Source organism: Typopeltis vanoorti, chromosome 3 (genome assembly GCF_054136105.1).
Source record: "Typopeltis vanoorti isolate ZY-2024b chromosome 3, IOZ_Tvanoo_1.0, whole genome shotgun sequence".
Classification (NCBI taxonomy): domain Eukaryota; kingdom Metazoa; phylum Arthropoda; class Arachnida; order Uropygi; family Thelyphonidae; genus Typopeltis; species Typopeltis vanoorti.
The window spans coordinates 127,887,291-127,908,342 of NC_143551.1; the positions used below are offsets into that span (position 1 = coordinate 127,887,291).

The 21,052-nt window shown below is 34.7% G+C and overlaps 1 protein-coding gene across 1 annotated transcript; it reads left to right on the top strand.

The window, feature by feature from the left end:
* Positions 1–1,062: 1,062 nt before the first annotated feature.
* Positions 1,063–20,579, top strand: LOC150108552 (uncharacterized). The gene is made up of 6 exons (XM_090415980.1): positions 1,063–1,273; positions 2,536–2,597; positions 2,700–2,801; positions 11,182–11,205; positions 14,300–14,399; positions 20,285–20,579. Exons 1-5 carry the CDS (start codon positions 1,186–1,188, stop codon positions 14,363–14,365), a joined length of 342 nt encoding a protein of 113 aa, XP_090272106.1. The 5' UTR covers positions 1,063–1,185; the 3' UTR covers positions 14,366–14,399; positions 20,285–20,579.
* Positions 20,580–21,052: the final 473 nt, after the last annotated feature.

Consider the following 21,052-nt stretch of genomic DNA (forward strand, 5'->3'; position numbering starts at 1 on the left):
TCTGCATATATATATATATATATATATAGGGTGGGGGGCATGAATCTTCTTATAGAAGAATCTACTTATAGAAGAATCTTCTTAAAGAAATATGTTGTTTATTTAGCATTCAAATGTAGAGGTGGCTTGACAAGTGAACACAGTTGACTTCACATGACTATTCAATCTACTCAACCTGTTATGCGTTGTCGATTAGCAAGCGTGCTGTTATCGTTGGTGAAGGATGTCTGAAGTCAACCAGATCATTGAAATACTCATGCCTCTAATTAATTATTTTCTTTTTTTTTTTTAAGTTTAACTGAACTTCTAAATGGTGTAATCAAAATGCGTACTATTTGCTTGTGACGACTTCTCGCTTTTAGAAGGAATAGTTGCACGTATTTGAATTTTGTATTATCCAAAATAAATTTATCATTGCTGCTGATAATTATTAAAGTGTTTCATATTTTTGTCTTCGACCTTTCACTACTTTTGGTTTTTAAGTAAATTTTAAATAAAACCCTTGAAAGCAGAACTGATGATCTAGGTGTGACAGCACGAAATTGGTTCATCTTATTATAAATTATTTAGTAAAATGTTGTTCGATGAAATGTCTTCAGGTTAACTGATTTTTCAATGAACTAGCTTTCTTTCGGTGAATTGTTTTTCAATTTGCTTTCTGTGAAATGCTTTCGGAAAATTTTTCATATATCAAATACTTTAAGTTAATCATTCAGAGGGAGGAAAATGGTAATTATCCTGTATTTTCATGCAGCAAGTAAGATAATACATTCGACAGTAGTAATTTTTTACGAACATTTGTGGAGGGGAGTTTAAAAGGGGATTCGGTAGTAAACGCAATTATGAGAGGGAAAAATTCACAAAACCCGATAAAGATTCTGATAATTACTTGCAACATCAAAGCGCAATTTTCTGGTTATGGCGATGAAAAAAAGTGACCTTGGCGTGTTCTTTTCAGGTAGATGATGAAACACAATGGCATCCTGTGTTTATCATGGTGCTTCATTACCGGATTATCAGTTAACCTACATCTCACTTCTGTAGTAGGAAGAATCACGTGTTCATATGTCACTTAATTTTCCTTACCAGTTTTTATAAATTTTCAAGGTGTTGGATGTTTCGCCACAGAAGACAGAGAAGGAGAAAGCAAGAAGTCGTCCGAAAAAATTATAATACACCGCCACGATGTATCGCCAGCTCGGAGCTTTAGTAGTCCTATTGCTTTATGTGAACGTAGTCGTCTCAGAAGTTGAAGACTTTGACAAATTCTGTGGTAAGTCCAGTTTAAATTTAATAAAAACTGAAAGATTGTAGAATGAACTTGAATAAATATATCACTAAGCAATAATTTTTTCGAAAAATTTCCAGTAGATTCGGGTTTTTATTTGTTTCATTTAAAACTTACGATCTACTCACATATCGGTAAAAAAAACTTGTTCTCTAAATTGGTCCATAATTAAGGGATAATTGGTCCATAGTTAAGGGATAATTGGTCCATAGTTAAGGGATAAATTATAAATTTTTCCTCTGAAAACCTCGATCATTTTTCTGTACAAACAGATATTACAAAATAACGTATTAAACAATAATAAAATATGACAGTAATCTCAAAAGTCCATGAAAATTAGATGTTTCCTGTTTGGTGTGAAGAAGGCTAAGCTGAGGTGCCCAAGTTTAAATTTAAAACTTCGAACTATATGAACTTTGGTTCGATATTATGTATGTACCATACTGGATTGATCTATCTGTTTTACGCTTACACGTAGATCCACATCATACCATGAAGGCTTTCAAAACCAGATCAGACGAATTAGGATGGTTAATCCTTACTAACGTGATCTGCTATGGCTATAATAATCCGTGTGTTCTTCTGGTCGATTTGCCTGTTTTGCGGGATCAAAAAAAACGAATTTATGCAAAAAAATAAAAAAATAATAATAAATTAATACTGCCACCAACATATGAGAAAAGTCATTTCACTTTCCAATAAAAGTATTTTATAAAGGTTCGTTGAGTTTTACAGTGGATTCGAACTGCTGCTATCTTTCAAACCCCAGCCTATCGCAAAAACTCACTGAGCTATGGATTTTCTATTTATAATAACCCTATATAAATCAGCTTTATTTAAATTTTGTGTTTATTTAATTGATTTATTTTATATTACAATATGTATAAACAGTAATTCATAGATATCTCGTAAAAGGCTACCTTATTAAAAATATTTTATAGCATTTTCATGTACGTTACCTAACACTTAATGAATTATCTTTAAACTTAATGCGAGTCACCTGATCTCATGAAGTGATGCAGTGCTGGGTATTGGAAGCATAAAAGCCAATCCGGACTCCCATCGTTTGGTATCAGTGACTTAACGAAAATTTGGATTTTTTTTTTTCAAAAATTGGAATCTTTGTTTGCCTAAACTTCACGTAAGAGGCAAAGAGAGAAGTTATTCCTCCACAGTAAACTAGTTTATAAGACGCATGTGTTTTCCATGTATTTTTGTAAAACTTTAATATTTCACTTATATTTCAGGTTTGGACGATGCCGTGAAGAAAGACGTAATTAAATGCATCGGGGAGTTAATGACTGAAGAGGTAATTATGCAGGAATTGTAGATATTAACCTAATAACTATACAATTATCTTCATTGTTTATACGAATTGCATGTTTCTGAATATATTGTTCTTTTTGCATAGGAACGGACAACCTGGGACAACTGTAAAGCCAGCATTTTTGGTGAGGAGCTGACTGTTTTCGAAACTCTAGGAAAACTTTGCAAAAGCGGAGGAAATGAAAAGGTAAGCAGATAATATATAATATTCTACACCTTTTCTACATTTACTACTTAACTTTTATCATTTACTTGACTACTTTTTACAATTATTGTTCACTTTAATCTTGACATTGGAAATGCGTAGAATTAAGTTCTCAGAATTTCATTCTGAATGCGTCAATGTAGAAGTCTCAGGCCATGAAGGCCCGCGATCTGCCAAAGCATTCTTGGCTTTCTGGGCCGTAATTTTAGGATAAGGTGATTAGTCTTGTGTGTGATACTCTTTAATCCTACTATGAAATGAACTAATAATAATCATTAACCGGATAAATAAACTTGAATTTATCAATCTCATCTTCCTCTAACGTGTGGCTGAAACCTGCTATGGTCAAGTTAAAGTGAATATCTTCTCTGCTTTGCAATTAACAGGTTGTGGGTTCGAAAACCCCTGTGGAATAGATTTTTTTGAGATGGACTTTGAGGTAGATATTTTCGTAGACGGCTGTGAAACCACCGCTGTGCTTAGTGAGTGCTTCAAAACCCTTTGTATTCGCTCTTTAGAGAGAGAGAGAGAGAGAGTATTTACCTGCATATTTAACTAAACACAATTAATCAATATACTGTATGAATTGAAAGCGCCACCTCAAACCACAAAAGCAATATCAAATATAATGGAAGAAAGTTATATTAAAATTAAAATTAATAATGAAACAACCGAAAAAATAAAAACCAGTAGAGGTCTCATTCAAGGAAGTGGATTATGAGCAATACTCTTCAATATATATAAGCAAAAAAAAACATCTAACGCCTTTAATTCCCTAATAGGGAGTAGGCGAGGACTTTATACCCTAACTAGCTTTTGGAGACTGGGTGGGTAGTTCAATCTCCATCGGTACCCAATCAGAGATAGCTAGCCCATGTGTGTCACTAATTATAGGCGGCTACTGATGAAGAGACCAGTAAACAAGTGCTGCCATCTCTTGGTGCCTAACCCTAACAGGATATGTTATTGTCTGAAATAATGTGGGTACTACGGTCGATTTTCTTGAGTTTACGGGACGAAAAACCCGAGTTTCTGGGAGGAAAAACCCGCTTACCTGTGCCAGAAATCGACTAACTCGGGAACCGGTGGAAGATAGGCTTAGAAAAAGTTCCTCCAGTCGCGACTAGACTTGAACTTAGGTCTAACTTCGAGCGACCAAGCACAGAGGACATACAAGTGCCATTTCCACTGAGCCACGCAGGCCTTTCAATATATATATATATAGTCATCCACAACAAAGTAATAGATCAAGTGAACAAATTTAAACATCTAGGAAACTACATAAGCCTTAATGGAGAAATCGACATTGCATATACAAAGCAAAAATTCCTAGCAGTCATTAGAACTTTGAACAGACACTTCAATAAACAGATGGCTAGAACAATCGAATAAAACTATATAAAATAATAGCCAACCAAATTGAAATATTGATGTGAAACATGGATTTGGGGAGAACGAGATAAATGACAAGTGGAAGCAAAAATGAGGTTCCTTGCCAGGTTATAAAAGAATGGACAAGATAAGAAATGAAGAAATAAGAAAACAGTTATCCATAATTAACATAACAGAAGACATCACAAACTATAGAAAGAACAGGAAAAATCATGTGGAAGGAATGAATGAAAGCTGATGGCCAAATATTGCTTGGAAATATAAACCAAAGGGACACCTACCAAGACGAAGACCAAGGAGGAGATGGGCAGAAGACTATATAAACCCTTGAAAGGTGGTCAGCCTTATGCCCCGGAGTATCCTATGGCCTGAGGAAGATCCTTCAGCTCCTCACGTCAACGACCGACGAGAATCGAACCTAGGACACTCCTTCCCCAAGCATATGGTTGCGAAGCGCATAGCCACTAGGCTAACCGCGCTGACTATAATAATAATAATAATAATAATAATAATAATAATAATAATAATAATAATAATTTTTTTTAAAAATTTTATTGTCTCAGATAAATTACATACATAGATACAACAATAGTTTTATATACACGTATATATATATACATAATATTTATAATACATTACAATTGTGAATAACAAATACTGGCAAGTTATTAATATTTTTAAATTATAATAATTTTTTTAAATAAATAATATTTTTGTTCACTGCTAAAATATTTACACATACATATATACAATAGTTATCTTGAGTATAATAGTAATAATTTTTTTTTATTAAAAAAAAATGTATTATGTCTCAGTATAAGTTACATACAATGATAATTTTTACAGTAATTACTATAAGGATTATACAGAATTTTTTTTATGTCTCAGATGAATTGCATACATAGTTGCTGTAGTAATTATATATATATTATATTTATAACGCATTACAAGTGTGTATGTGTGTATATCAGATTCTTGCAAGTTAGTAATTTTCTTCCTCGAAGCTTAGCAGAGCTTATCTGAGGAAGATAATAGATGATAGAGGGTGGTGGTTTCATGGTTGTGTTCCTATACTGGTCACAAGCCAGGTGTTGATTTTACTGTTTGTTGGTACGTGCTTGAAAGACTTCGACTGCTATTACAGTTTAACTTTTTTTTTATTTATTTTTGTGCAAATAGGGTTGGATTTAGACATGGTGTGTTTGTTTCTTTGTGTTCTTGTAGTGATAGTTTTTGAGAGGGGGGGGTTGTCATAGGTTTGTGTGTGTGTGTGTGTGTGTGTGCATGTGTGGTGGGGGAGAGAGAGACAGGAATTGCTCTAATTTTCATTCTCGCTATAATATTTATATAGTGCCTGTTTCAGTTCTCTGTATGTTCCTAGGTTTCTGTTGTCGAACGGCAGTTTGTTTATCATGTCAGGTACGTAGAAGTTTCGGGTGGCTTTGCCGTTGTGATTGTTGTACTTATATGTTATGTAGTTTGTTGACTGTGGTCTTGTTATTTGATATGTTGTTCTCGTTACTCTATATGTTGGGCTGTAGTAGTGTTTTAACATGGCTGTGTAGTGGCGTAAGTGTTTCACCTTAAATATTTTGTGTTTTGTCCGTGCTTCCTGCATAAGAGTGGGTTGTTCCCAGAATATCAGTTTTTTCATTTTATCTTGCAACCATTGTAGCCTGTTAAGTCTGTAGTCTGTGCAGAATGCGTATGATGTGATTGTATATCTTAAAATGTTTTCACATAATGCTTTATAGATTAGTATTTTTATGTGGGTTGGGGCAATGTCTTTTAATATGTATAGTTTGCTTGCTATTATCCTAAGCTTGGTATGTAGGTAGTTTGTATGGCTATTCCAAGTTTGATCAGCATCGAAGTGAAGTCCGAGAGCGCGTGTTGTTTTCACCTGTATGATGGTTGTGGTTTTAGGATCAGCGCTTTGTGTATAGGAGAATGAATGTCTGATAGTGAGATATTTAGTTTCTATGGGCAGGGTTTGGGGGTTTTTGAATATCATTAGCTTTGTTTTTCCAGGGTTTATATATATGCCGTTTTCGGTTAACCAGTTAGTGATTTGATTGATGTCGTGTTGCATATTATTGTAAGCGATATTTGCATTGTTGTGAATGGATACTATGGCCGTGTCGTCTGCATACTGGAAGATTTTACTTTTTAGGGGGAGTTGGCTTATGTCGTGTGTGTATATGTTAAATAGAATGGGAGATAGGACAGCTCCTTGCGGTACTCCACAGGTTACATGTACCTCTTTGCTGTGTGCTGATCCTATACGTGTGATGTGCTTTCTGTTTTTCGTGTATGCTTTAAACCACTGGAGTAGACGACCTCCAATTCCGATATGGGTAAGTTTCGTTAACAAGGTTTTATGTGTTAGTGTGTCAAATGCTTTTGTTAGGTCAATGAATACCACTAATGTTATTCTGTTTTTATCCAATGCAGCGTTTATTAGATCTGTGAAATCTTCCAGGAGTGTTGCTGTTCCTTTGTTTTTTTGAAAGCCATATTGTGTTTTGGGTATGATTTGAAATTTTTCAACGTATGTGGAGAGTTTCTGATGTACAATGCGCTCCATGATTTGGTTGATTACAGGCAGCGTGGCGATAGGTCTGTAATTACTTATTATGTTTCTTTTTCCCTGTTTGTGTATGGGTGTGATTAATGCAGTCTTCAGTGTTTCAGGTATGTGTCCCGTTTCGAAGATTTTATTTAACAGTTTTTGTATAACTGGAAGTAGGTCGGTTGAGTGTTTCTTGATGTCTTTTGGTCTGATTTCGTCTATCCCCGGTCCTTTGTTAGGATTAATTTGTTGAATTGCCAGTGATAGTTCTTCTTTTGTTACTGTGGGGAACCACATCGACTGGGTTGCTCGTGGACCTAGTGGAGAATGTTCGTGTGTGTGAGGAAAGGTTGTTTCTTGTAGCTTTTGGACAGAGTTCACGAAGTGCTGATTAAAGTTGTTTGCCAACTGTTTGAGGGATTTGGGGTCGCAGGCAAAGCTGTGTTTTATTGTTTCTGTGGCAGTGGTTCTGTGTATATTGTCCAGCATTTCATTAATCAGGTGCCAGGTTTCCTTTATGTCGTTCTGTGCTGTTGTTAATTTGTTGCTGTAATAGTTTCTTTTTGCCGTTCGGATCTGGGTTGTTAGGAGATTCCGTTTTCATTTGTATTCAGCTTTTAAAGCGATATTGTTCGGCGACTTCTTAAGTTGTTTCCATAGGGCATCTTTTCTTTGTATGTCTGTTAGTATGATGTCTGTTATCCATGGATTTTGTTTCGTTTGGGGGCGTATTTTTATTTTTGTTAATGCTTTGTTGTATATTTTGTTAAATGCAAGTTAAAGATTATTATATACAGCTTCAGCAGAGTCTAAAGATGCTATCTGCATCCAGTCTGTTTTTCTGATTTCATCGTTCACTATTGCTTCGTTTACAATGCTATGATACTGTTTTGTAGTCTCAGTGATTTTTATGGGTTCTGGTTCAGTGTGTAACTGCAATGCTGTGAAATAATGGTCTGCTAGTTTGCATGTTATGACGGCTGCTATGTGGCTGTTTGGAGGGGCCCTTATATTTATATGATCAATGCAGGTTGAGGTTGTTGTGTTTCCGACTATCTCTTCTCGTGTATACGACTGTATGGATGGGGTTATGTTATATGCCGATAGTAGGTCTAGGTATTGTTCTGTGTTGTTATTTATGTTCCTAATGTTTATATTAATGTCTCCTATTATTATCAAGTATTTTTGAGGTGCCTACTTTCGTGGCTGAAAGCCATCTGTTTAGTTCTTCTAGGAATTTTGTAGTGCTTAAGTTGGGTGGTCTGTATATTGCGTTTAATATCAGGGGGTTTTCTTGTTTGATGTTTTTAATTTCGATGCATATATTTTCTGCGTATTCTAATTTATAGTTTATTTCTGTTACTTCTAGTTTATGTTTGGTAAATATTATTATACCACCGCCTCGTTTTGTTTGTCTGCAGTGTTTGTGTTGTTGGAAGCGTGGCATTTGGTAGGAGGTTGCCTCTTCGTTTGTCGTAGATACTTCAGTCAGTATTAAAATGTAATGTCTATTTCGTCTATATCTTCCTTCAGATAAGCTTGCAGAGTCAGCCAGTATTTTTGAATGCTTCTGATGTTGATGTGGAGAATAGATAGTCCTTTTTTGGGGATTGTCAGTTGTTTCCATTCTGATATTGATTTCAGAATGTGGCAATTATCATGTTCCTGGGTGATTACGTCTGCTTGATGGTGTGCATTCATGTTGGTTGGTGTGCTGTTCCTTCTTTACGAGTTGTCAATATTCCTTTCAATGTGACAGCCTGTTGAGGTCATCTACGGATTTTATTTCGATTGGTTTTGCGTCTTGTGTCTTTCTAAGGAATATTTTGCTGTCTCTTATCCATATAAACTGGTAATTGTTTCCTGTTTTTACTTTCCTTGCTTGGTAGAATATTTTCTGATAGTGTGGAGTAAGGTATTCAGACAAGTATATTGGGGTGTTGTCCTGGTCTCCTTTCAATAATAATAATAATAATAATAATAATAATAATAATAATAATAATAATAATAATAATAATAATAATAATAATCCGTGGTACTTACAGGCCCTTAAGGCCAGCCACCTGCCAAAGTATCCTTGAATTCTGTAGTCGCAGTTTTATGATAAGGTGGTAGTTTTGTGTCTGAATATATTTTTGTGTGTAAATTGTATTTGTGTTCTCCTAACCAGTTTGCATGGCTACGAAATAAAAAACTCAGGTTTTCCAAGAGAGAAAATATCCTTCAGGCTCTGAATGAAATCGGCTAACACACCTCTGAATGAAGAGCCCTGATAAATGTCCTTCGCATCCGAGACGGATTTCGAACACAGCTAATTCCAACCCGAGAGATTCGTCGACACCATGGAGCTTCTGAGGCTCTCTTTTATTGCACCTATTAAACATAATTATATCACGTTTGATATCTATCGATATTCTATAAATATATATCCAGCTTTTACTCTGACTGCAGAAGGGCAAAGTAATAGAAGACTAGTTGTATGACATAACGATGCGAAGAGCTTTCAGTCATCGAATTGTAACATTTGAACGCAAATCTATGATGCTTTATTCAGCCTAAAATACTTTGTCTGATCACTGGAGAAAAAATTAAGTTGAATATACTTTTATGAAATCATAGGATCTCGAATGCAATATAAGCCATGGTGCTTGATTATTCCAGCATGCGACTTTAGCCTAATCAGATTAACCATAAATTTTAAAAGATTGCCTCTTTATTTATTACAGGAAATTAGCGTTTTTAATGAAGATTCATTTTGTTTTCTAATGAACAACTTCATGGTAAATCAATTCGAATCGGTGGCTTGCTCACCTTAAAATCGAATGCTGCTGGAGAGTATAGTTTTGAATTTGATGTGATTATTTTATTTTACACGTGAATTCCATAAGAACAATGTATATGCTGGCCTGGTTGGTCAAGTGGTTAGCAGGAGGTTCGATTCCCGCCATACGCGTGGATGTTAGTGGATTGTCTTTAGGTGGGAGATGAATTTCATCGCTCGTTGTGAAACTGCCATCCCACTTATTGAAGGCCTGAAGTGGCTTGAAAAAGTTCCATGTTTGGTTTCTAGAGCAGAGTTTCCGGACTAGGTAAAAAATTAATAAATTGAAAACCTAAAGTACTATAGCTTCACTTATGGAAATATTTCAGTAGCGATTCAAAAAATATCAAGGAACGCATAACGTATGTCTAATATGCAGTATCGTCGACAGGGTGTAGCATGGAGGCAGCTTGCCATAAAGAGCGTCTAAATAAGGGCGCTCGTTCAGCCATATTGTGGTAGGCGCCGTCGCTACGCTAACAAAAAGTGCGGAAAGACGTTTTTCCAAGTTTAAAATGATTAAAAATTATTTGCGAACAGAAATGACCCAAGAAAGATTGGTTGGTCTAGCAACTATATCGACAGAGGCGGACATAGCTTATAATTTAAATTTAGAAGAGCTTCTAAACAGTTTTATTGTGCGATATCCCCGTAGAGCAAACATTTAATTCATATTATCATTATGTAATCTTTTTGCATTAATGTTTCTTGTTTAATAAAAACAAAATAGCAATTAGAGATTTCTTATATTTCTGTCTTATAATCCATCAGGGGCGATATTTAATTGTTTGCCTCAGGGCGCGATCTAATCTGGCGACGGTCCTGCGAATATGTTTGGACATGAAAAATCGTGTATACTTCTATATTGTTGAGGTATTATACTCAGTACTATTAATGAATTTCAACAAATAGCATTTTGCTAATTCGGTACTCTGTAGCATGATGGCTAAGCGGAAATTTATGATCAAGAAGAACAATAACCATGTGATTTCATGAAGAAGCAATCCTACTAAATATATGCATCTGAAATAGTATATCCATTCTACTGAATATGCCAAGGTTATAAGAGGAGACGGGGGGGGGGGAAACTAGTCTGGTAGTCACCTTTTGACGAAAATTTTCTCTAACCTGTCATTTCATTTGTTGTAGTTTTCCTTGAAGCTTGTAAAACACTTGTATTAGTGGTGAATAATCATTATGCAAGGACACAATATATTGCATAATGGAAGGCAAAAATAAATTATATAGTAACTGACAGCTTTCATATAATTAAAAAGAATTGTGCTGCGTGCTCAAGGCTAGTACTTGTAGATAGGTAAGTGGAGTGTTTATTCTTACGCAATAAAGGACAAATTTCAAATAGACCAACTTATTCTTACAACAGATTGATTAAAAATGTGTTAATCTCAAAAAACAGAAGAGCAAACTCAATTTTAGTTTCATTACCGGAAGCTTAGCGCGACTTCTATATATATTTATTAATAATTATAACAATTATTATATTATATTTGTTGTCAAAGCAATTTGAATTAGTAAATATTCGCTATAACCATTCTTTTCTTTTCTTTTCTTTTCAGTTTTTCAAGTGCGTTTGTGGAGAGGTGAGTAATTAATTTAATAGTATACAAACTATTTTCACTGGTAACTTAATCAAAGCGTTCGTCTTTTATGGAGTAAAATGTCTCAGAGCTCAGCTGTGATTGATTCCTTTATATGTGCAGAAGTCCAGTGGACCACGAACCAAATATTATTTCGCGAGTCAATTATTGGGAAATGTCATTGCTCTCCTACCCCTACCCCCCCTTCACCCAGCTAAAGTTTCTCCTCTTTCGTAATCTTCGATATGTTTTGTTTTTCATCGCCTTATGTTTTATGTGGAATTTAGTGTATGTTAGTTATTACAGCAATTATTTGAGCAATGGTGGATGGCTTTTCGTGATAGTACGAATACTGTAGAGAGAGTATGAGTCATGCTATGATCTCTTCTCTACTATACTCACTGAGTATAGTAGAGAAGAGATCATAGAGATATTATCCCTGTGCTAAATGGCATGCCTGAGTAACACTAACTGACAACAGGCAGGCACTAGCTAATAAGTAGATTGTAGATTTGCATTCGGAAGATTATATCGACGTTCAAGTGTATCTAATAATGCACTTTGATGTGTGTGTGTGTGTGTGTGTGTGTGTGTGTGTGTGTGTGTGTGTGTGTGTGTGTGTGTGTGTGTGTGTGTGTGTGTGTGTGTGTGTGTGTGTGTGTGTGTGTCATAGACTCAGGAATTCGAAGTGGTAAGGAAGTAAGAGTATTTCGAAAAAATCGTTGCCCGTTTCGAATGTCATGTGCAACGTCTGTTCGGAAACTGCTAAGAGATACGAGAGACAGACAAAGAAGTAGCAAGAATCATTAAGTCCAGTTATACGGTACAATTGAGAAAGCGATGGAGTATAATTATAAGTACAGCGTCGGCCAAAATCCTGAATGACAGACAAACTATTGAGAGTTATCATCTAATTAACAATAATGATGTGGACAAAGAGACATCAGAAGGGAGGGATGTATCCTGGTTCCTGTTATTTCATCAGGATGGAGACAACAACATGAAACTTAATGCTTATACAAAACCCCATCAGGATTAATCATAACAGTGCAAGGTAATCGTGGTGGTGGTATGGTTTGAGGCGTCTTTTCCTGGAGTTGCTGTAGGTTCCTTGATATCAGTAGAGTAAGGGCTGAATGGTTCGGCGTGATTGAGCACCGTTGTTCCCATTGTAAACGAATTTATGTTGACCATTAACTCTGCATGTGATGCAGGATGTGAGATAGCTTAGAGATATTGAGCTCGTACCGTATAGGATGATTAAAATAACCTGAGAGTGATTTGAATTTAACGGATTTTCCCCTAATTCACTGAATCTCGAGCATCTACTTTATGTAGCAGAACAATATGTCAGTAAAGGCGCACGCACGCACGCACACACACACACACACACACACACACACACACACACACACACACACACACACACACACACACACACACACACACACACACACACACACACACACACACAAAATATAATGGATCTTCATCATAACAGATTATTCTGAAGGCTCATGCCATTAGGTATCCCCAATGAATTAGTCACTCAGTGTATATCTTAGTCAGGGATGTCCAGTCTATTAAGTAGTTCTGGCTCTTTTAAAGATTAAAATTAAAGTTCAACAAATTAAGTTCAATGAAGTTCATTCGAGCATATAATTATAATATTTTGTTCAGAGATTTGCATAATAAAAAGTAAGTAGGAGGCGGTACTACTTTCAGGAATACATATATCGAATCCTCAATGCAAAAGAGGGGTTGATGGAGATTGCTTTTCCACATTCTCAACAGACAGGATGTCATTGGTGCATTCTTGTTATGGGCCATTCCAATGGATGGTATTTTCAGATCTTTTACTCTATCCCACTTGATAATATATCTTTTTAAAGTGTTATATTCATGTGCAGAAACACTGAGTTTGACAATCATGTAAATTCTATATTAACCTACGAAAGAATACTTTTTGTAATAACATAGCACAAATAATATGAACGTAAAACTTTTCATTCTTACTAATCCCCAAAAATGATCATTTGTCGATGATTTAATGTACGGAACAGTTTCAATTTAAATATGTTTATCGCTCTGAATTAAATGAAAATATCTTAACCCCTGTTTTAAATGACCGGAATCACTTATTGATGGGAGAAAGGGAGTGGGAAATTAATTATTATTACTAATTATTCATACAGTACTGGCAGCTTGATGTCTACATGGAAATTAATAATTAATAATAATAATAAATTTCAATCGAAAGTTGCTGCATTCTCATTTTACTGACGCGCATCTCTCTGATCTGATATTACTTATAATAATAAAATAATCTTAGTATCAGTTATATCGCAGCGAAGAATTATAGTCTTGAACTTTTAATTCTTAATCCTCTCCTTTGATCTTAATGCTTTTAGACATTCAAACAAGTTATTAAAAAAGTATACCTGTTTTATTAAAAAGAGTGCTTAATAAAACATTGCGTGCAAAATTCTCATGATAAATGGCTTAATTTCTAAGAATATATCTCCAAATGTACACAAAAATCTTCTGTGGTTCGAGAGTTCTCATTTCATTACAATCAAAATATCACTTTCCCTTCTCACACATTAATAATAGTCGTTGAACAACAGTATCATGAATTGTGTGTGATTATTATGTTTCCATATATCACAGCAAAGCGAATCTTGCTAGTTCTATACTAGCACCGAATATTAGAAGAACAAGTGAATGTTTCTGAAGAAATGTATGGCATGTTCGTATAATAACAATAAAGTTGTTAGCATTAGTACTGCTTTTAGGTTACCAAAGAGACAACGAATCCATTGTAAGAGTTCGCTGTCTGTCATCCGCATAACGACTGCTATACTTCTGGAATTCATGGTTAGGTTAGGTTTGTGCTCAATGATGAATGTATGCCACATTACTGAATTCCATTCCCCTATCCGTCTCCTTATTCACATATCGTTGAAAGTACGATAATGATCCACGGATGATTATCTTTGATATGTGTTCCTTTACAATATGAGAATTTGGATAATGAAATGTTGAATGTTCATTCCGATATTATGCATTTTTCTAATTTTTTTTTATTATTTCACAGAAAACTGAAGACCAAAAGAAAGAAGACCACGAACGAATGAAGCAATGCTTTGCAAAACTTTCCTAAAAGCAATTATTTTCAAATGAACATACTGGAAAAAGTAAGTTAGAAAAAAAAATGATGAACTTATGATTAACCATTACTTTATACATATACACATACCGGCCACTGAATTAGAAACTTCTGTTTAATACCATATTGGACGTATTGGCATGCCACCGCCAATGCTGATCCTTTTCAATTCTCTGCACATAGATCGGTGAGATATGGGATCGAGAGCAGCCATCTCAGTCAGGATCCAAATTTATGTTGATACAAGCGCTATTATGAGCAGAGAGATTACCTGAAGGCTACACAAGCATCCATCAAACATTAGACTGGTTTAAATATAATACAGAGTGGTGAAAGGATTCAACGCTGAAATGAAAATCAATTTTCATTTTCAAAGGGACAGTCAACGCTAGTGATGGATGTCCAGTAACCCTTTGACAATGAAATTTGATCCCTCCCTTCTGATAATAATCCAATCCATTCAATCTACCTATCAGTATCAAATGGCCAATTCAGCCGATCCTTATAGATAACCGATATTAGAACATATTTAACGTTTACAAGAATAATGAATAGTTATCCTTCATAGATGATGGTTACTTTATAGATGATGATTATTAGCATCGAACCCTATTGGTTTGATTCTCATCATTCTCCTCCTCATAGCCATAAAATTCAAAGGATTCGGTGTTATCTTTATGATTATAACTGCTGCGCAGTCTTCCCGTTAAAACCCGTGCTGAGAATATTTCTTACTAGTACCAGTAAGAAATATTCTCAGCACGGGTTAAATGCTAATCACTCCCCTCTTTCCTAGTAGACAGGTCTTTCACTAGAACAAGTTTGGACCTTGATAGTATCTAAGACTTTTTTTTTTTTTTTTGTTTCATAAAGGGTGTCCCAAAATTCGCGCAAGATTTAAATTTAGTGCCATTTGTGGGGCAAAGTGTTGCCAACGAGAAAAAAAAAGACAGCGTGACAGCTGACAGTTCAGGGTTATTAAAAGTGTAGCGCTACACGAAAGTACAACGCATTTTCATTGTTGAGCAATATTTTAAAAATAATGAAGGTTTGGTAGCTATAGTTCGCAATTTTCGTACAAAATATGGTCGGAATAGTGATTTAACTTCATCAACTGTGAAAATATTAATTAAAAAATTCAAGGAAACTGGATCAATTAGTGATCTTATACACTCTGGCCATCCTTCAACAAGTCGTTCAACAGAAAACATCGAAGCAGTTCGTGAAAGTTTTGCTGAGAGTCCAGAAACATCAATTCGGCACCGTGGTCTTGAATTGGGCATTTCGAGAAGCTCTCTACAGCGTATTCTCACGAAAGATTTGTATCTTTATGCTTACAAAGTTCAATTGACTCAAGAACTGAAGCCTACTGACCACACACAGCGAAGAGAGTTCGTTCAATGGATTATGGAACAACAAGTGGATGCTTATTTTTCGAACAAAACATTTTCAGCGATGAGGCTCATTTTCATCATGATGGCTTCGTTAATCGACAAAATTGTCGCATTTGAGGTTCAGAAAATCCACGAGTGATTCTTGAGAAACAAATGCATCCACAACGTGTCACTGTTTGCTGCGGATTTTGGGCTGGAGGCATCATCGGTCCATTCTTCTTCGAAAATGCTGCTGGTAAGGCAATAACAGTTAATGGTGCTCGCTATCGCGACATGATAATCCAGTTTTTGGTGCCTAAATTGCATTTTAACTAAACTTTTTAATTGCATTTTGTGCCTAAACTGCAACAATTTAATTATTTGTTGCAGTCAGGCTCAGTGGAAGACTGGATGATATCTGGGCACACTTTTCTTTTCATGAAAGATAAGGGTGCAGACCCGAGTAACTATCACCCAATAACATGCCTACTTACTTATGCTTAAGGTATTCACTGCAATCATAGCAGATTCCATGTACCACTACTTATCAGATAATCCGATTTATCTGATTGAACAAAAAGGCAATTTTCAAAAATCCAGAGGAACAAAAGACCAGATTCTTATTAATAAAATTATTCTCAGAAATTCAAAAAGACGAAAACCTAACTTAAACATGTATGGATATACTACAAGAAAGCATTCGATTCCTCCCACACTCCTGGATCCTAAAACACTACAAATATTTGGAATTAGCAAAAACATATATTCCTCTCTGGCTGCTGCTATGAAATCATGGAAAACAACTTTAATTGTGAATAATGAATGATTCGGAAATATCAGCATTAAATGTGGAATTTTCCAAGGTGATTCCTTGTCACCATTGCTCTTCAACATTTCTTTGATACCTTTATCTATGATTCTGAAGAAAACAAAACTTGGATATGAAATTCCTAAATGTAATATTAAAATTTCCCATCTGTTGTATATAGATGACTTGAAGTTATACTGAAAATCGGCACAGCAAATGGATTCTTTATTGAACACAGTTCGTATTTTCAGTCAGGACATCAAAATGGAATTTGGTTTAGATAAATGCGCAATTTTATCTATTAAACGAGGAAAAATTAATGACACTAGCAGTTTTAATTTTGATCAAGAGAAATATATAAAAGCCATTTCAGCTGATGAACACTATAAATACCTATGAATATCAGAAGCCAATGATATTCTCCACTCGAAAGTTAAACAACAGGCAGCATCAGAATACATCAAAAGGGTTAGAAATATTCTGAAAATAAAACTAAATGGATTAAACACAATTAGAGCAAGGAATTCTTGGGCTATACCAGTGATCCAATACACAGCTGGCATAATAAATTGGACAAAAGAAGACCTGGACAAACTAGACTGCAAAACTAGAAAACTAATGACTATGCATCATGCATTACATCCACGAAGTGATGATAACCGGTTGTACCTACCGAGGAGAATAGGTGGACGGGGTCTGCTGCAAGTGAGACAGACTGTGGAAGAAGAAGAAATTGGTTTAAGAAATTACATCGACAATAGCTCTGAGCCAGTGCTTCAAGCACTCACATAAGAGGGCCTTTTAAAAGCAACAGGAAACAAATCCGATTACAAAACGGAACAACAAAATATCCGATATGTGCGCTGGAAAAAGAAACCAATTTGAAAGAAACCATGGCCAATTTCTTCGAGATACTGAGGACAAAATTGACTTGAACAAGACATGGCAATGGCTACATTGCCATGTCTTGTTCAAGTTCCATTAAAAAAGAAACAGAAGGATTTATTCTAGCAGCTCAAGAACAGGCATTACAAAACTAATCTAATCAAAGCAAAAATTTTGAACATCAATAATAACAGTAAATGCAGATTATGCGATCAGAAAGATGAGACTGTAGAACATTTAATCAGTGCCTGCAGCAAAATAGCTCAAACTGACTATAAATACTGCCATGATCAAGTGGCCAAAATAGTTCATTGGCATGTATGCAAAAAATATGGCTTTCCTACTTCTGATAACTGGTGGCAGCATAAAATAGAGACTGTATTGGAAAACGAAACCGCAAAGATTCTCTGGGAATTTAGAATACATACTGATCGGAATTTGGAACCCAGTAGATCTGACATCACAATTATCGAACATCGACAAGTTTGGATTATCGATGCTGCAGTACCCAGTGATAACAACAATAACAACAAAGAACTGGAAAAAAATACTAAATATCGAGATCTAGCAATCGAAGTTGGCCGACTGTGGCTTAAGCATACCAAAGTCATCCCAATAGTTATCGGTGCACTTGGTGCAATTTCAAAGAAGCTATCCAACTATTTACAGCAATTAAAAATCAGTGAAGTGACCCCATATGACCTACAAAAAACAGCATTAGTTGGAAAAGTTCATATTTTACGACGCTACCTGACGGACTATTCTTAGATTCTTGAGTAGAATCTGAATTGTTCTGTATTACCAGTCAAATTTTTATTTATATGATATCTTGTTTTGACTGTGTATCAATTATGTGAATAAAAAAAAAAAAATAAAAAATAAAAAAAAAATCATAATAATAATAATAATAACGAACTTTCAAAGAAGTATCCAGCTATTTACAAGAATTAAACTCCAGCGTAGTGACCGGATATGATCCATAAAAAATTACTTGGAACAGTCCATATTTTACGGCTCTACCTGACAGACTATTCTTAAATTCTTGGGTAAATCAAAATTGCTCACCAGTCAAACTGTTGTTTGAATGATATCTTGTTTTAAATGTATATCAGTTGTGTGGATAAAATAATAATAATAATAAATTAAAGCATAAATTATATAACTTATTATAAATAAATGCCTCCGTAGCTCAGTCGGTATAGACGAAACCGTTTGTTTGGAAAGACCTGGGTGCGATTCCCGTCTATGACGTGAGGAACCTTTAACTAAGAGAATGTCCAATCTCTCAGCACATTCGCTCAGCTCCCTCCATCATTATAACAGAAAATGGCATTGACGAAGGCGCATTTTCTAATAATCCTCTGATCCCCTCACTTTACATCAAAACTATAACTCATATTGTATTAGAAACTATAACTCATTTTTTTTTTTTTTTTTTTAAGGAATGTTAGTCAAGTGAATAATATTTATTATCCGACTAGTTTCACCAATTTTTGCTATCGGCATCGGTGAAACTAGTCGGATAACAAATATTACTCACTTCACTAACATTCCTATAACTCATGTTTTTCTTGATCACAGGAGCGAATAATTGTTTCTCAGATTTTAATGTTACTTTGCTGCATACTGTGCGTGTTGTTCTGTGTTATGAAGGGAGAATAAAGTTAGTCTGCACTGTTTGTATACTTTACTAGGCACTGTAATCCCATTTCCTAGTAATTCGTCCAGAAAACTTATTATTATTATTATTATACGGAAAGGCAACCCGAAACTTCTACATCCCAGACATGATAAACAAATTACCTTTTGAATATAGAAATCTTACAAACTACAATAGCCTGAAAAGAGCTCTAAGGACATACTACGAACAAGAAACACGCACCCAAAATACCATACACCTTAATAAAACACAATATATTCGCTCAGGCTTCCAATTCAGCGACGCATCAATACATTCCAAGGTATTGTGTGTGTGTGTGTGTGTGTGTGTGTGTGTGTGTGTGTGTGTGTGTGTGTGTGTGTGTGTGTGTGTGTGTGTGTGTGTGTGTGTGTGTGTGTGTGTGTGTGTGTGTGTGTGTGTGTGTGTGTGTGTGTGTGTGTGTGTGTGTGCGCGCGCGCGCGCGCGAATTTCTCAATCATAGATTTCGTAGCTTCTCAACACAGCAAAAAAAAAAAAAAAACAATACATAATAACCAACTGGTGTCATCCTCAGGTAAGCTTCGAGGATGAAAGCAAAGAAATTAGTTCTCATCCAAGATGTATCATATGTAACCAAATGCATGTAATGTACGTATCACATGAAAACCAATGTAGGTAATGTAAATATCATATGTAAACAAATGTATGTAATGTATATAATAATTATAACAAATGTATGTAATGTATATAATAACTGTAACAAATGTATGCAATGTAAAAAAAAAATTTCTTTTAAAAGTAAATCATGAGTTTACACAATTGTTTGTGAGAATAAGGAAACATAATATTTAGATTGCATATGTGTAAACTCTGTTGTATAATCACACCTTTTCAAACTTAAAAAAAAAAAATAGTAAACCACAACATGTAATATTATACAACTTATGTAACTGAACAATATAATTGTAAATTATTATTATGATTGTTATATAAAAAAAATAAAATTTAAAAAAAAAATAAAAAATAAAAAATAAAAAATTCAACATTGCAAATCTATTTCTGTCAATTAATTTTGTGTTTATTGGCTGGTTTGCGTCTTTTATATGAATTAATATATTTCTTCTCATTATGTTGCAGTAGATTTATTTGTAGTGTTCTCCAGTGAATCAATTAAAATCATATTTAATAACTTTTTTAACATTTTTCAGATATTCAATCAACTCTCCAGATGTGATGAGGAAAATAGGATATTGTGATGATCGCTCCTAATTTCATCCTTTTGCACCAATATGTTTCTGCTTGTGATCAAAACTGTTTATATTTAGCATCATGACATTTTTTCAACGGATGACAAAAATTTAAATAAATGCATAGAATCCTGTTTACGATTTGCTGGATTTATTTATAGTTACCACTAAAATAATCTATGAATATATTCATGTGCATTTATGTAATATACTTCAAAGGATCTGTAATGGCATTAAACATATTCAATTAGAGAAACATGATATAGTTATTTTTCAAAACATTGCATCTTCATAAAGTTATTCTAATAAAATTGTTATTATTCGGAAAGCCAAAACATCAAAACATTAATTCACTTGTAATGTTTTGATGACAATTAACAATTTAGGGTCACTAGGAATGATAAGAATGAGTAAGTAAATTCATATAATCAGTCAGTCTTGATTCAACGATTACAGCACTGTAATAGCAAGAGATGTAGTTACTACTGGCAAATGTTTAAAGAATAATGTAAAAATAATACTGTAAAATTTATTATAAAACTCCAACATTTCATTTGCAAAACTGAAATGAAACATTGAAAAAGAAAAGAAAAAAAGTTGGCTCAGTTTTCCAATTCACAGTAACATCACTTATACCTGATCAACTACACATATGTAGTTGATCTGGTCAGTTGCATCAGGACAAACATTTTCCGAAATGAGTTGTTGCAAAAGTACTTTGCATTCTCT

What these genes read in the sequence shown, in the direction of transcription:
- LOC150108552 (XM_090415980.1), top strand. Translation starts at nt 1,186, where the DNA reads ATGTATCGCCAGCTCGGAGCTTTAGTAGTCCTATTGCTTTATGTGAAC. An exon ending in AGACTTTGACAAATTCTGTG is followed by an intron (nt 1,274 to 2,535) that starts GTAAGTCCAGTT and finishes CTTATATTTCAG; the next exon opens with GTTTGGACGATGCCGTGAAG. An exon ending in GGGAGTTAATGACTGAAGAG is followed by an intron (nt 2,598 to 2,699) that starts GTAATTATGCAG and finishes CTTTTTGCATAG; the next exon opens with GAACGGACAACCTGGGACAA.